At 35.0% G+C, this 16,777-nt stretch overlaps 1 protein-coding gene across 1 annotated transcript in view; it reads left to right on the top strand.

Annotated features, from left to right (window-relative positions):
* Positions 1 to 16,777, top strand: part of CCDC102B (coiled-coil domain containing 102B) — a gene marked incomplete at both ends in the record, with an annotated part of 181,996 nt that overhangs the window by 51,385 nt on the left and 113,834 nt on the right. Inside the window, 1 exon segment of the mRNA XM_080714665.1 lies at positions 14,753 to 14,863. Coding sequence (XP_080570791.1) covers positions 14,753 to 14,863 — 111 coding nt within the window.

Genomic DNA, 16,777 nt, shown 5'->3' with positions numbered 1-16,777 from the left:
TTTATAGGCATGTGGTCAAGCACCATTTCAGTATTGACAGAAAATGAGAGGGTTTGAGAAGCAGGAAATGCCCCGCTCTGAACCACACTGGCAAGGTTAGATTATGGAATACAGAGAGAGGTGCAGTGTGTTTGGGAGGTCATCCTTCCTATGATAAGGGCATCAAGAGAAAAAAAAAAAAAGAAGTCAGAATGCGGGCCCTGCGTCTTTCTGGTTGTTTAAGAATAGGCCAATCCCATTGTGGTCATACAGGTCTGTAATCTCAGATTTGGAGAGGCTGAGATAGGTTTAAAGCCAGTCTCAGCAACTAAGTGAAACTCTCAGCAACCTATTGAGACCCTATTTCCCAACAAAAAAGAAAACAAAGCAGCTGAGGGTGTAGCTTAGAGGCAGACTGCACCTTGGGCTCAATGCTCAGTACCAAGAAAAAAGAAAATAATAATAAAGAATGCTCAACACCCTGTGTAAATAAAATAAAATAGGGCTGGGGATGTAGCTCGGAGGTAGAATGCCCCTAGTGCTGGGTTTAATTTTTAGACAGTAACACACACACACACACACACACACACACACACACACACACATCCAAAGAGAAGCTCTTTGAGAATTCTAGTTAAATTAGAAGGCCAAACTTTTGTAATCCTTTCAACTAAAACACTCTTTACATATCTTAACAGATTTATTGATAGGTCATTCACGTCCCACACAATGGATACACTTAATAAAGTTCCGTAGTTTTTCATACACTTATGGAGTTGTCTGAGCTTCCCTTATTAACCTCAAATCCTTTTCCTTAGTTCCTCTTGGCCGCGGCATTCATTAGCATCCGTTCCGTGCTTCCCGCAAGCCTCATGGCCTTGGTTGCCATCAACTAATTTTATGTTTGTAGATCTCATTCTGGGCATATTATATAATAAAAGTATACACTGGCTTCTTTTATTTTATACAGGTTTCAAATCATTTTTGTAAGTTGTTATATTAATATCTTTTACTGTTACAAACCAATAAAGAACATAAACATGTTGATTTTTCTTTTTGTATGTTACTAGGGATTTAACTGAGGAGTTCTACTGTTGAACTATGTATACCCCCAGCCCTTTTTATTTTTTTTATTTTGAAATGATCTTTCTAAATTGTAGCATACTGGCCTCAAACCTGTGATCTTCCTGTCTTAGCCTCCTAAGTACTAGAATTCCTGGAATGAGCCACCAAACCTCACTTAGAAAAAAGTATATATATATATGTATATATATGTATATATATATATATATATATATATATATATACACACACACACACACACACATATAGTGAGGTGTAATATTCTCTTTTTCATAGAAAAAATACTAACATTCTGGTTTCTTTGCCATTTGAGACCAGTTACATTTTTTAAAATACTACTTTTCTTAAATCTTTAGTGTTGACAAAAGAACAAGTTTCTATCTCATAGTTAGTAGAGATGGACTGAGTCAGATCAAAGGAAAACTTCAATTTCTAAAGTCATGCAAAAACTGTCAGGATTTCTTTTATTATGGCAAGTTTGGCACTTTTTTATGTAGTGAAGTTAAATTACACACTTCAGTTTCAGTTAGATATATTCAAACATGATTATTGGAATTTCTCTACTTTTATACTATAGTAATTATGTGCAGCTTCAGGCAATACGTAAGAATTGAATAATGCTAATCCTTTGAAAAGTCTGTTTATCTACAAGCAAGTATTTAAAATATGTCTCCTGCCCCCTAATAACTTTCTTAGCCTATAAATTCAACTTCCTTGTGAGCTGAATCAGGACCATGAAGACAGAAGAGAGAGGGAATTTAGAGAATAAAATTCTGCAAAGTTTAAAGTCTATAACCGATTAAAATAAATCACTTTCAAAATAATCTTATTTTAATTGTTGCATTGTAATCATACATTATGGTGAAATTCCGAGTGACAGAGACATATGTACACACAACATTGGTAAGCTTCCTCTTCACCTCAGCTCTCATCACTTCTTCCTCTTCCTCTTGAACAATATTGAGATTAGAATTCATAATTTTGTATATTTCCATCATGCCAATTGAAGTATTTACTTCATTGAGATTTAAAAAGAATCCTGAAGATGCTCCTATCTGTTATTTTTTCTAAAGTCACAATAATGGTTTGTTTTATAAATATAATTGATTACAATATTTATGATGGATGTGATAATAACCTTTGTATGGAATATATATGCATATGTCTCTGGACTCATCTTGATCTTCTAATCCTATGTAACATAAATATTTTGAGAAAAGTATTGCAAATCACTTAAAATATTGGTGGTTACTTGAGAAACTAATGAGCCCAAATCTCCTTTTTTCAAGTAGATTGACGAGTTTTCCATTGTACTTAGAGAGCAATGTTTTCTTTTCATTATGTGGAATAGAGCGGTTTCCTTCCTTATATGCAAAGCCACTGCTCACAGTTTCCAAAAGCTCTCATAGATAAACAAACCAGAAAAATCTAACTCATCATTGTACATCAGGTGCAGACAGTTATCTTTTAAGAAATTATTCATTTTTGTTTTCAAAGTATACATATGCATTTATAAGTACATATAAAGTCATATAAAATTAATAGAAGTAAATTCCCCTGGGCATGGTGGCACATGCCTGCAATCCCTGTACTTGGGAGGCTGAGACAGGAGGATCACAGGTTCGAGGACAGCCTCAGCAAGTAGTGAAACTCTCACCAACTTAATGAGACCTTGTTTTCAAATAAAAAATTTAAAAAATCAGGCTTGTGGTGTAGCTTGAAGGAAGAATGCCTTTTGGTTCAAACCCCAGGAAAACAACAACAATAACAACAACAACAAAAACAGAATCAAATCCACATTATCCAAATTTTATTTATTTATTTATTTACTTACTTACTTATTTATTTATTTATTTATTGTGCTGGAGGCTGAACTCAGAGGTATTCTACCTTCAAGCTACACCCCTATTCCTATTTTATTTTTTATTTTGAAACAGGGTCTTGCTACGTTGCTGAGGCTGGCCTCAAACCAGCAGTCCTTCTGTCTCAGCTTCCTAAATACTGGGATTGTGGTTATAGGAGTGCATCGCAATGCTGGGTTAGAATATATTTTGGCAAACATTTTTGCTTTTTTTCCTACTCTATTTATCCTACATACTCACTCCGAAAGTACTTTGTTACCTTTCTAGATGCTCAAATTTAAAACCACTTATAGATATGCATATAACTATACTCATATACTTAGACTCTATGTGTACACATGGCCAAAGATAAGTGTTTACCTATGTCTATAGTCTATAATTGTTGTGTTTGAGGTCATATTGAAAGTGCCTTTGCTATAACTCCCATTGCTACTCACCACTCCTGGAGAAAACACTACATCAACTGGTATGGTGCAAATTCCAGTGTTTGAATGCCCAGAGAATGTTCCATAGTGTGACAGTTCCACAATTTCTTCAATGATTTCCTTAATGATACACATTGTATTTTTTAGTCTCTTGCTCCTGTGAACCATCCAGCACCTATGTCACTATCCACTCATGCTTTTTTATGTAGTCTGTTATTTTTTTCTATATCTCAGTTTAAGGTCCAACATTCTTATGCTAATCTGGGTCAGAAAATCTAATCTTTCCAGATTCCAGTTTGGTTGCTTTGTGATTCTTCTCTTTCTTCTTTTGAGGAAGGCATCCCAAGCCTGGAAACTTATATGTTGTCACTGCCTTGCAGGCACCTGATGCAGCTTGTGTGACCCGTGATAACTGTCTGGGTGTGGTTCCAGGCAACCTCTCTAGTGCTTGCTGTCTCTAATCGATTTCTTTGTATGCCACTGTATGTAAATGGAATCTCAGGGCGTGTGTGTGTGTGTGTGTGTGTGTGTGTGTGTGTATTCCTTAATTGATATGCATGTCAGTGTCTCTTTTAGTTCTCTGGCTACTTTTAAGGTTTATTTTTTCCAAATTGGTTTTAGCCAATTTGACTTTGATATATGTTGGCATGGTCTTTATACACCACATGATTGAGGTTTGTTGAAATTCTAGAATCTGTAGTCTTAGACTTTTATTGGTACAGTGTAATTATATATAATTATTAAGATTCCAAATAACACAAGCATAGGTACACCCATTACTTGGTGTATTATTCTCCGTACACCAGCTTCTTTTTCCCTTCTCATACATGTTAATGAGATTGGAAGACTTATACTTTTTATTGATTTTTTTTTGTGTGTGTGTGTGTGTGTGTGCGGTACAGGGGGTGGAACCCAGGGGCTTCCTAACTCCAGGGCTATACTCCCAGACCTATTTTATATTTGATTTGGAAACAGGCTCTCACTAATTTGCTGAGAGCCTCACTAAGTAGCTGAGGCTGGCTTCTAACCTGTACGATCCTCCTATCTGAGCCTCCCAAGCGCAGGGATTACAAGCGTGCGCCACCACGCCTGGCTCTTTCTCTTGAATTTTGAAAAATTTTGGTAATTATTTTTTTCAAATAGTTTCCACTTTTGTTAGGAACTCCAATCACAGGTATATCAGGCAGCTTAAAGTTGTCTCACTGTTTGCTTATTGGCAAATTTGAAGTCTCGCTAGGGCAAACTAGTGGAAAAATACTGGGAGACATTGGGGAGGAAGGTTTTGATCAATGGATTTAACAGTCTCCTTGAGACACTCCTCAGTTTTCAACAGTTATTTTCTGTTATTAGGCCATCTGTTTGCTAATTGGTGTCCACTGAGGTTAGGTTCAGCTTCTCAAGGACACAGGCACCGGGAGCACTGTCTCCTTCACTCTGAATTTCAAGGAGACATTTTCCAGGTTTTTGGGAAGAATTTTTCTATTATAAAAATAGAAGACATGAGGGAAAATATTTATATTTCAAAGGGGCAAAGAAAGAATTTGCAATTACATATTTGTTTGTTTGTTCATTTTAAGGTAAATATTCTAAGATAAAATTAAGCCAGGGGACTGTAGTTATGACATACATATCTAAAATTTCACCAAGTTAGGGTGAACATTAAGGATCCCTTGACACTGAGAATTCTACCATTTTTGTCATTTACGGGCTACTTTATTAAAGTTGAATTTTTTTTCATGGTGTGTCTATATTTCCTATTTCTTTGTATAACTTGTAAGTATTTATTGGATTCTTATTATTAGTACTTCATTTTGTCAGGTAACTGATATTTTCATATTTTTGTAATTAGTCTTCAGCTTTGTTTTGATACCTAATTTCACTACTCGGTCATAAATTAAAACTGTGTATTGAAACTTTTAAGTGTTTTTAGATAATATCAGGGTAGTATTTAATCTAAAGCAATTTTTTCCTAGAAAATTCTGAGATAGCACTCTTTATCATCATTTATGTAAAGGCCTCAGAATTATAGCACTTTCCACTCTGTTGGGCCTAGGGGTGATTATTATGGCACTGTTCCTATGTCCTGGTCTTGTAGATTTGGCACTTCTGGGCGCATCAGTTTTCTATCGCAGTGCCCTGATCCCTCCCCTACTGCATCCTCTGCTGCTTTGTACAGTTCCCTGGGGTTCTTTTTCTTTGTTTTTTGTTTATTTTATCATGCATTAATCTCTCCTAGATTAAATATGATAAGGTGGTGAGCTCTCTTCTTGAGAGAAATTTCAAATGGAAATCATAAACAGGAGAATATTAGAGGTTTATTTAGGAAAATGGGGGAACAATGTCAAAAAGGTCATGATAAAAAGGGATGACCTTTCAGAAAAAGGCTTGAGTTATATTCCAAAAAAGGGTCAAATTGTGTGTGTGTGTGTGTGTGTGTGTGTGTTTATTAGAGAGAGAGAGAGAGAGAGAGAGAGAGAGAGAGAGAGAGAGAGAGAGAGAGAGAGAGGAGAGAGAGAGAGAGTGTTAGAGATTCTAAGGGGAGTGGGACCTTCCTCACAGTGAGTTTTACTCAGCCTGGAAGACTTTCTCTTAGTGCATGTGCATTTGGGGAGGTCACAATCTCTTAGTGCCGCAGCGTAGAGTAACTACACCTGTACTGCTCTTTCCCAAGGGTTGGGGGTCTAAGTGCGATCCGGCAGTTCTCTAGCTGCAGCTGTTTCCATTCATAAGGGCCGGCTTCAGTTTTCTCCCAATCATGACCACCTGTTTATCTCTATCAAGCTTCCTGAGAGGACGGTGTTCTTTCTTGTAACTGCTATGTCTCAGCCCCCTTGGCCTGCCAGATCCATCCCTCAGGTAGACCAGCAGACTCCTCCTTGCTCTTCCAGCTTTCTTCTGTGGTTTGAAAACTTCCTGGAAGCAGAAAATGGACAATTTTAGGTCTATATTTGTTTACTTTTCATTTCTCAAAGATAGCCTGATCTTCATGGTTTATAATTTTTTTCCATATTTTTTCTGCATTTTGGTTGTTTCAGATTGGCAGATTTGATCTCTTGCTAACTTCATTATCATTTTGATCCTATAAGTATGGTTTTCCATCATATTTTAATATGATGAAAATATCATATTAAATATCACATATTAAAATAGAAGTCAGTTAATTTTTACATAGCATATTTTATAAATAATCAGGTTTATTAATGTTTTGGTTAAGTTATGAAAACTTTTGTTGAAATATTTTTTAAAATATGATATTTTGTTTGGGTCTGAATTAAAAGATCAAAGCTATTTCCCTCTTTTCTAGGAAACATTACATTTTATATGGTTTTGAGCTGTTAATTCTTTTTACTACTAATTTATCAACAAACCTAAATTCAATCCCTCACTTTAAAAGTGAATTAGAAAGTTAGGTAGAATAAAGTTTTCTCTGTCTCCCTCCTTTTATAAAAATAAAGTAACTGGAGGCATAGAAAGTCAGACATGCCAGAGTATATAAAAGAGCTCTATTAAAATCACTTCAGGAACAAAATTCTTGATTATTTCCAGTACTTTTTTGACCACTCTGCTGTTATTTCTTGATCAAAATATGAGAAATTTTATTTGGAGAGAGTGGCAAAGAAATAGTTTGTTTATTGTGATTTAGTATCTGAACTTGTTCAGAAATAAAAAACCCCAAATTAAGATTAAAGCAATCCTGTTTCTAGATTAGAAATTTTATAATTGAAAGTGCTTGACTTCTAAAAGAGAATTATATTTGTGAGTAATCTTACAAAGTAAATTCTTTATATTTATGAAAAACAACTTTGTCTAATCATCTCTCTTGGCATAGATAATTATAGATATCTCTCTATATCTATATCCGTATCTATAGAGAGAGAGACAATTGAACAACTATATCTTATTTATTTCCTTGTTAGATACTTTATCTGAAATATATGCTAAATAATTTATTTTTTAATGTGATACTGCAAATTGAACTCCAGATCATTCTACCTCTGAGCTTTATATAAGTTCTTTTATGTTGAAACAGGGTCTCACTAAGTTGCTTAGGTTAGACTTGAACCTTCTATCCTCCTGTCTTAGCTTCCCAAGTACTGGGAATAGATATGTGTGTCACCCTGCCCAGGTATTAGATAACTTCTTCATATAATAAAAATAATGATTTTGTATCAAAGTTCTCAAGTCACAACAAATCCTCTGTTGGCCATAGGATATTTTTTATAACCTTGTGGAAAATCTGTTTAGAATAATAAATAATTATTTGGGACTCTATTGGCTTTCCCCTAGCCTTTGAGTGACTCTGAAGACAAAGATCAGCTGTCAGATGAAATATATAACCTTGGATTCTTGTAACAAGTACTAGACTTTTGATTCATTGCATTTGAGAGTTAAGCATGTCACCAGATTTGGGAAAACTCTGGAGTATCTTAAAGACATATTTTAAAATACCAGTGTTGACTTTAAAATTATAAGAATGACCAGCAAGTATTGCAAAGTATGTTTACCCCTACTTTTAGTGTACTCCTTAGGCTTCCTCATGATCGTTTGTCATTCGTGTTGGGTTCTATATTCCTGAGGGCAGGGCGATGTCTGTTTTATTTGCTAGTGTGTCCCCAAGGATAGAAATGTCTCATTTGTAATAGGTATTCAATAAACATTAAATTAAAAAATAAAATAAAATACCAGTGTTGAAAAAAAAAAACTAATGAATGGCTCACAGAATCTGACATTTCCAATGGTTTCTAATTTTCATTTTAATGAGAATATTAGAGTATAAACAACTGAATTGGTCAGTTTACAGATAATAAAAATTGATTTTACTATTAGATCAAAATAGAGCTATTTCATGACTTTAGAAGAATATTGAAAACAATCCAAACAGTTTTTTTATACTGTGGAGGTACCTCCAAGCTACACCCCCAGCCCTATTTTTTTATTCTTTGTACTCAATTAGGGTCTCACTGAGTTGAAAGGACCTCACTAAGTAGCCGAGGCTGTCTGTGAACTACAATCCTCCAGTCTCAGCCTCCCAAGTGCTGGGATTATACCACGGATGGCTGACTTTTCTATAAAAAAACATTTTCCATTTCTATTCACCATTTGAGATCAAATTTTTCAGGGCCCATAATAACAAAAGAATAAATAAAAGTGAAGATAATTCTTATATAATTCTGTCAATAGTGATTTCTTCCATGGATACACAATGTAATTAAAATTATATTCATTTACATCATTAATAGATACATTCCAGTAAATGATTAGCTATTTTTAACAATTACCTACCAAAATAGTACCATTTAAACAACTGTGTACTCATAAGTATCATGATAATTTGATCCAAAATAAAATTTAATACTTGGGAGCTCACAGCTGAAATATATTTATATGTATGCTAAATATGAGTTCTTATTTATATTATGGATAAATCAGTTTTAAAAATAAACAAATATTGCAATATGATGATCTGGCAGAAAAAAAGAAATAATATTTTAAGAAATAAAATTAACAAAAGTAAATATTTTAAATGAAAGATAGTAAACACAAAGTTATTTGGTTTGGGAGTATCACCGATGATTAAAATGTGATATAGTCATTTGATTTAAAATGTCAATATTTCAGATTCACTAAAAATTTTATTTTAAAATTTGAAAAATGGACTATTTTAAGATATACTTAAAATGTAAACAATACATTGGTGAGAGCAAAAGGCTAATACTTTTGACTTGAAGAATGCAAATCAAATTTCATTTATTAAAGCTGTCTTTATTCTTTAAAATAAGGAAGAGAAATAGGTAAAATTTACTTTAAAATATTTAGCTAGAATATTTTGATTCATGAGCTGCTCCTCTGTGCTGTCTTTGGCTGTTTGAAAATGATTTTCTCTGTATTTACTGTTAATTTAAATTACTTGGAACCCTAATGTTGCTGCTGGATGTTCCTGCATTTGAATAGCATTTTCTTCTTACATTTTCACTTTTCATGAGGACGAGGTGTCACTGTCATACCCAGGCCAAATAAAGATGTGCACATCAACACAAAGACAACGAGGAAAGTGTGGAAGATGCGTTGACTAGGGTAATTTGACTACATCTTCAAAAAGAAAAAATAAGTAAAAAACAGAATATCAATGTGATGAAGAGATTCCAGAGAAATAACAATAAAGACACTGTCATGAGTCTGCTTTGGTCATCCAGAAAGAAATGCTTTGCTTTTCTAAGCTTGTTAGGGGAGGAGAGATTCGTATAGTTGAAAAACATGCAGGTGAAAACGCGGATGAAGCTTGTGGATGAACTGAATGCTACACATGCTTGGGGAGGCTGGGGCAGTGTCAGAGAAGGTAACAGACTTATGATGTTTTCAGTCAGATGACAGTTCATCAAGACCACACACAAGCTGGACATCGTGACGCATGCTTGTAATCCCAACATTTGGGAGGCTGAGACAGGAGGATCGTGGTTTGTAGAAGACAGCCTCAGCTACTTACTGAGCCTTTCTGCAACTTAGTGAGACCTTGTTTCAAAATAAAGAATAAAAAAATAGGGCTGGGGGGGTAGTTTGGAGGTAGAATACCCTGGGTTCCATCCCTAGTACTGAACACACACACACACACACACACACACACACACACACATCAACAGAAAAAAAATTATGGGCAAAAGGCAATGAATTCCATGGAATTCATTACCTTTTGAGTTTAAGTTGCAAATATTTGGCAGGACCTCAGATTTATGAGCATCAAAAAGAAATTTGAACAATGAGTAGAAAGGAGTTGATAGGATGGTCCTGGGTTGGCTATCTGTTGAAAAAGAGGACTTGGTGAAGTGGCACTGGGTACGGCAGGCAGAAAATGGAAAATTGTATAGAAATCTGAGAGGTAAGGCAGCAGGAGAACCTTTCTTTATGTAAGTCTTGAGCTAGTCTTTGGACAAGGGCACTGTTAAAAACCATGTTTATTTATGTCAGGCATTCAGTAAGGGAGGGTTGAATGCTGTGGACTGGAGAGTCCGGGAAATGCAGAAGACAGTGGAAAATTGAGTGAGGGGGCACAGAGGTCAGTCAAAAGAAACAGAGTGGAAACTTCAAGACCGCATTCAAGGAGGGTCTTCTACCTTGGCCTTTCACACTCTTTTGTCCTCAACCCAGATGGAAAGTATTAAGTATGTACATTTTGAAGAGGAGAAACTAGGAGAACTTGATACAGGAGAGAAGCAATTCTTGGGATAGCAAGGAACCCAAAGATATCAAATTGTGAGTGTAAGTGGAGTGATTAACCTTTGATTCTAGAAGAGTCAATTAAATTCTTTAGAAGACCAAAAAAGGAAATATTTGTGTAGATGCATATTTAGGTAAGTTAAAATATTTTATTCATGTGTTATATAATAATTTTTAGATATCATCCTCTGACTTTTATCCCAGGCTTATCCGAATGTATACTATAGGTTAAACATGTAATATTGTTAATATTTCCAAAAGCAAATCATGGACGCTGTTTCTGAAGTTATAGACATGGCAAGTTGCCTGGTTTTTATAAACACTGCAGTATGAAAAGGAGATTTTAAAGAGTAATTTTTGAATTATATTATGGCCAAACCTCAAGGGGGAAGGGCTTTAAAAGAGAATATACTAAATAATATTAAATAAAAGGACGTGAACTTGGAAAATGCTTTCTAATGCTGACTCACCCACTTTATCTGCTACCTCCTATTTCTGTCACTTTCAATTTAACTAATGTGATATATCATTTGTGGGTGACATTTATAATGCTGCTAAATTAATCATCATTAGCATCTACAAGTCTACTGCTTCCAACTTTGCAGCTTCTAAATAGATTTTATTACAACGCCATTAATCTAAAACCTAAAGTTGAAGAGGTTAAGTGGCAAAATTTAGGTTATTTTGAGTCCAAAATATAATTCTAAAACAAAATTAACTCCATTTTTAAAGGAGAGAATAGTTGTTTGATTTATGTATTCACCAATTTTCTCTGCTGTAATGTTTTAATAGCTTTAGGTGCATAATGTTCAATTTATTAGCTACAGTTATTTTGCTCTTATGTGTTGGAAAATACTAGAAGTAATGAAAATGGCATAGTGGAAGGAATGGAAGGGCCAGGAGGAGGAAATTAGAGCATAGGTGTCACAGGACCAACTGGATAAAAAGATTATGACAAATATCTTTAGCAGATTGGGAAGGGTGATGCTCGGTGATGAACTGAATGCTACCCATGACTAAATGTTACACAGTCATTAACAAGACTTTTAGCTTATTTTGACCAGGAATTAAAGCCACATTATTTTTTGTATCTTCTGTTTTTTATTTTTGTTTTTTATTGGTGCATTGTGATCATACATTATTATGAGGTACAAGTGGTAGAGACATACATGTACACGATACTCATTTAGCCCTTTCCCAGTTCCTACCCCATTCCCTCCACCCTCCCTCCCTCTGGAGTTGGGCTCAGTTACTGACTTGCTCTGTTTATGAATGTACATCATGTGCATTAGGGTGGTTCTCTTTTCCCTCTCCCATCTCCCTCAGTTAGGTTTCTCCTTCTTTGTCTCAAGTCTTTCCTGTGTTCCATTTTATCTCTAGCTTCCACATATTAGGGAGAACATTTGACTTCACTTTTTGTGACTGTAAAGCCACATCATTTAATTTCCATGGTAGTGGGTTGAATTTGCAAAGATGGATGTTTATAAAGTGCTGTGGTATGATGTTCTGTTCTCACTCCCTCCTTCTGTGTCTGTGTGTTCTCTTGATGCTTCCAACCCTCCACTACCTATGTAGTTGGCTGGGAAATCAGCTTTTATTTCTACTGTGATCCATTTCTGATATGTCTGGGTGCCAGCGTCTTCTGCTCTACTTGCTCTATTATCTACTTATGTGAGTTTATTGACTTTCCTAAAATTATTCAATGTCTTTTATCTTTGTAGCTATAGATGCAGTATTGATTGAACCCTCAGGTAAAGAATTGTGCAAGAATATTCTTAAAATTTGCCCCCTTTAGTTATTACTTTTGTGAATTTTGGAAAATTACTTATGGCTCTTTAAAGCATGGTTCACTTTTTGTAGAATAGGAATAATAATAATGATAATAATAATCATAATCATAATCATAATCATACCTAACAAATAGGATTTCTAGAGCACGAACAAAAGCAATATATCAAGTTCAGATACTGGAGTCAAGATCATATTAACACTACTATTAATGTTAATAAGTAAAGTCATATTGTTTTTAAATAGACCATAGATATGCAATATTAGCTTTTATATTCTAATTTTCCATAAGATTTTTATATAAAAGCCACATACTATTATTTTTTATGGGGAATTGAACCCAGGGGTAGTATATAACTGAGATACAACCCCAGCTCTTTTGTGAAGGAGGGTACTAGAGACCAAACTCAGGTCTCTAGGTCAACATTCTTACTGCTATAATACAAAATGACTGATCACAGACTTAAAGAAGGAAGATTTATTTGTTCACAGATTTCTTGGAGATCTCAGAGTTTCAGTCCATGTTAGTCCAGGTTACATCTGGGAAGCTCAAGGCATGGTGCCCAGAAGGGGAGAGAAGAAAAGCACAAGACTTTCTCAAGCAGGGAAATTCAGGGACAAAAGCACAATTCCCAAAGCCACACCACTGTGGACATACCTTCTCCAGCTTCCCCCCACAGCCCTAGTTAACAGCCCAGTAAACTCATCACAATGGATTTATCTACTGATGAAATTACAGTCCTCGTGACTTAATTACAGCAACCCTGAACTTTAATACATGAGCTCTTAAGGGAACCTTCTATAACCACAACATCTGGGGACTTCGACCTCTGAGATAAAGCCTAAGGCTCCCTCCCTTTTTTATATTTTATTAGTGCATTGTGATCGTACATCTTAATGAGGTACAAGATGATAGAACCATACATGCACACATCACTCATTTAGCCCTTCTTCTCCAATTCCCATCCCATTTTTCCCCTCCCTCCTTCTCATGTTTGGCTTAGTGAATGACTTTGATGTGTTTGTGAATGTACATCAGGTAAATTAAAGAATTTCCCTCTTCCCCCCTCCCCTCTCCCTCAGTTAGGTTGCCTTATTTGCTCATTTATGGTTTAACCCAGGGCATTATGCAAAGATAATATGCCCAGCCCTTTTCATTTTCTATTTTGAAACAGGGTCTCACTAAGTTTCTGAGAGCTTGCTACATTGCTGAGTCTTGCCTCAACCTGTGATATTCTTGTTTCAGCCTCCCAAGTACTGCAGTTAAAAGAAGACACCATCACACTTGGCCCACATGATTTATTATTAATGATGAAAACATTTACTTACATGATTTAGAGAAAATATAAGTCAATAAAACAAAATATCATAATCATGTGTTTCTACAAGTTTTACATACCAAGAAATATTGTAGTTTTGCCGAAAACCTTTAATTTTAAGAATAGCTATGGGAAAATAATTAGGCTTTTTTTTTTGTGTGTGTGGTACTGGGGATTGTACCTCTGAGCTACACCCTGAGCCCTATTTTTATTCTTTATTTTAAAACAGTCTCACTAAGTTGTGGAAGGCCTCACTCAGTAACTGAGGCTGGCCTGGAACCAATAATTCTCATGTCTCAGCCTCACATGTACTGGGCCTGACTAATGCAATGGTTTCTTATGGCAATTTATTAGCATCTTTTATAAATGTTCTACATATAGTTTTACTAACCCAAGAACCATGTGGATATATTTTCAATTGTCTAAATTTTTCTCTGTTACAATTAATTTACTATTTGTATTTCATAGAAAATAGACATAATTAGGTTTACAAAAAGTACTGAGGTTACCAATATTCAGGATTTAAAGATCTAGGTAATTGGATTAGTTTAGAAGTCTTTAAAATCATTGTTTCATAATCATTTAGGAGGTTTTTGAGTTTGCTTACTTTTTTTTTTTTTTTTGCAATACTGGGGATGGAACCCAGGGACATTGTATCCCCAAGCTACATCCCCAGTCCTATTTTTTAGTATTTTTATTTTTTGAAACAGGATCTCACTGAGTTGCAAAGGGCCTCACTAAGTAGCTGTGGCTTTCCGCAAATCAGTATCCTCCATTCTCTGCTTCCTGAATGCTGGGATTCCAATTGTGCTCCACTGAGTTTCTCTACTTTTCAGTTGATGAGTTGGAATTTATAGGTATTTACTCATTTTTTCCTAGTAACTTACTATTTCTCAACTACATGTATCAGAATAAGTGGTTCAACTACAGTAGTTATAACAGCAACAGCAACAACAAAACCTGCCAGAGATCACATTGAAAATTAAGAAGGAGACCTACAATACTATGATGAAGTGGTGTGGGTTATCTGGGTTATTAGCTTCTAAAGCTCCCTGTGATGACAGTTTAAATTTTGCTTTTTCAGTTTGACATTCTTCATGATCAACATGAAGATGGAATAGAAAGAATTTCAGGAGATATAAAGGAAGAGTCTCAAAACAGTAAGGACAGGATCATCTGTGAGTTAAGAGCTGAGGTAAGAGATTGCCTGAGGAGTGCAATGCACATCAAAACATACTTGAATATCACTACATTCTATACTGTTCTAAGTAGTAGAATTTAGGTGCTTTTGATTTCTTGATACAGGTGAGTTCTGCTTACATAATAATCTGTATTTTAGGATGCTGTAGAATATTTTATCTTAGCTAGATTTGATCTGTCTGAAAGTTACAAAGATAAAACATTTGAACATAAAGCCATCCAATAGCTAATACAGTTTTATGGTGAATAAATACTTATTGAGAGTTCAATCAGCTGCCAGATCATAGGTGTTGATTTATTTTCACAAGATATGTAGCAGGCAGATATTGGTGGAAGTAGCAATGCTATTGGCAGCTAAAGACACTGAGAGAGAGGATGAACTCATTTTTGTTGTAGTCATTTGATTTATTTTCTTTTCCTACCAACTACAACAAATAAATTTTCACAGATTGGTAAACTCGGAGTGTTTTTCTTGTCTTAGAGATAAAGGAGGAATTATTGCCCTTAGAGATAGTAAAAGGGGTTGAATTATTTATACATCATTGAAAGTTGTGTTGCCGCATTAAAAATAGAAAATCACAAATTATTTATGTTATAACAGGTGATTCTGGCTTGGGTACAAATGTGTAGGAACATGTTAGGAAATGGAATGGAGTTAGTAAAAATACAGGCTGGGAACAAGGTGATTTGTACAAGGTATTTTGTTTCCTATAAAATTCCTTCCAGACTGAGCTCACACTAGAACATATTTCATATCAGATGAACATAGTGTAGAGGGAAATTCATAGATTTTCGAGTCAGATACATCTCTGTCTTACTGATGACTTATTCTAGTCAACTCCGTAAGTTTTTTGTGTTTGAGTTTACAAAACAAAATAATAGTGCTAATGATCATACTCATTACAGAAGGTTTAATGTGTACTGCCAGGGGAGACTTGTTGGAGAGAGGACTTTCTGTTTAGAGCTGCAGGTAAGCTGTAAGGGATTCAAGTCTTCCCTGTCTTCCCCTCACACTGTGGCTATCCCTGACCCCCTTTCCACATGTGATGCAGAGGTTCTGAAAGGAAGGGCACACGAAGAGATCCGTGATTCAAAAGGGCAACTGTTGAAGATGAATTTAATCAAAGGAAAAAATATGACTTTATGGCCTTTGTGTCTAAGAAGCATCAAATCAACAGGATAGGTGTCACTTTCTTTTGTACTGAGCTCTGAGAAGAATCTTCGAAAAAGCAGTACACTTTATGTGTTTGAAAGCTTACTTCACAATTAACAATAAGACAAAGGAAAGCACATATGATTCCTTACTATAATTATTCTCCAAAAGTAAGGATACACATACAAACACACACACACTCACACACACATACACACACACACACACACACACACACACACACACACACACACACACATATATATATATATATCCACACTTCTATTATAAATAAAGCTTCTACAAAAATTATTGCAGGTTTTAATGTTGAAATGAGTTCTTAACTCCTTTGTGCAGATACCATAAATTTGTATGGTTGGATCATAAGGTAGCAGTGTGTTTATTCTTATAACAAGCTGTCAAGCTCTCTTTAAAAGTGTATGCAATATTTTGCATTCCTAGCAGTGTGAATGAAGAGTCCCTTTAGATCCAAGTCATTGCCATCATCTGGAATTTGGGTAAAGAAAGACTTTATAATGGTTTTTCATTGTAGTTTTAATTTATAATTCCCTAAACACACATGATATTGAACATTTTTCTTTGTTTTTCTTTATTTCTTTGTTTCATTTATCATCTTTGTTGAGTTCTGTATTCATATTTTTTCCATTTTGTAAATTTTTTATTGCTGCATTGTAGTCATACATCTTAATGGAGTACAAAATGGTGGAAGTATGCATACATACATCACCCAATTAG

Source organism: Muscardinus avellanarius (genome assembly GCF_963383645.1).
Source record: "Muscardinus avellanarius genome assembly, chromosome: 17".
NCBI classification, from domain to species: Eukaryota; Metazoa; Chordata; class Mammalia; order Rodentia; family Gliridae; genus Muscardinus; species Muscardinus avellanarius.
Note: the sequence above shows the minus strand (reverse complement) of the source record. Positions and strands in the feature narration are given on the sequence as shown.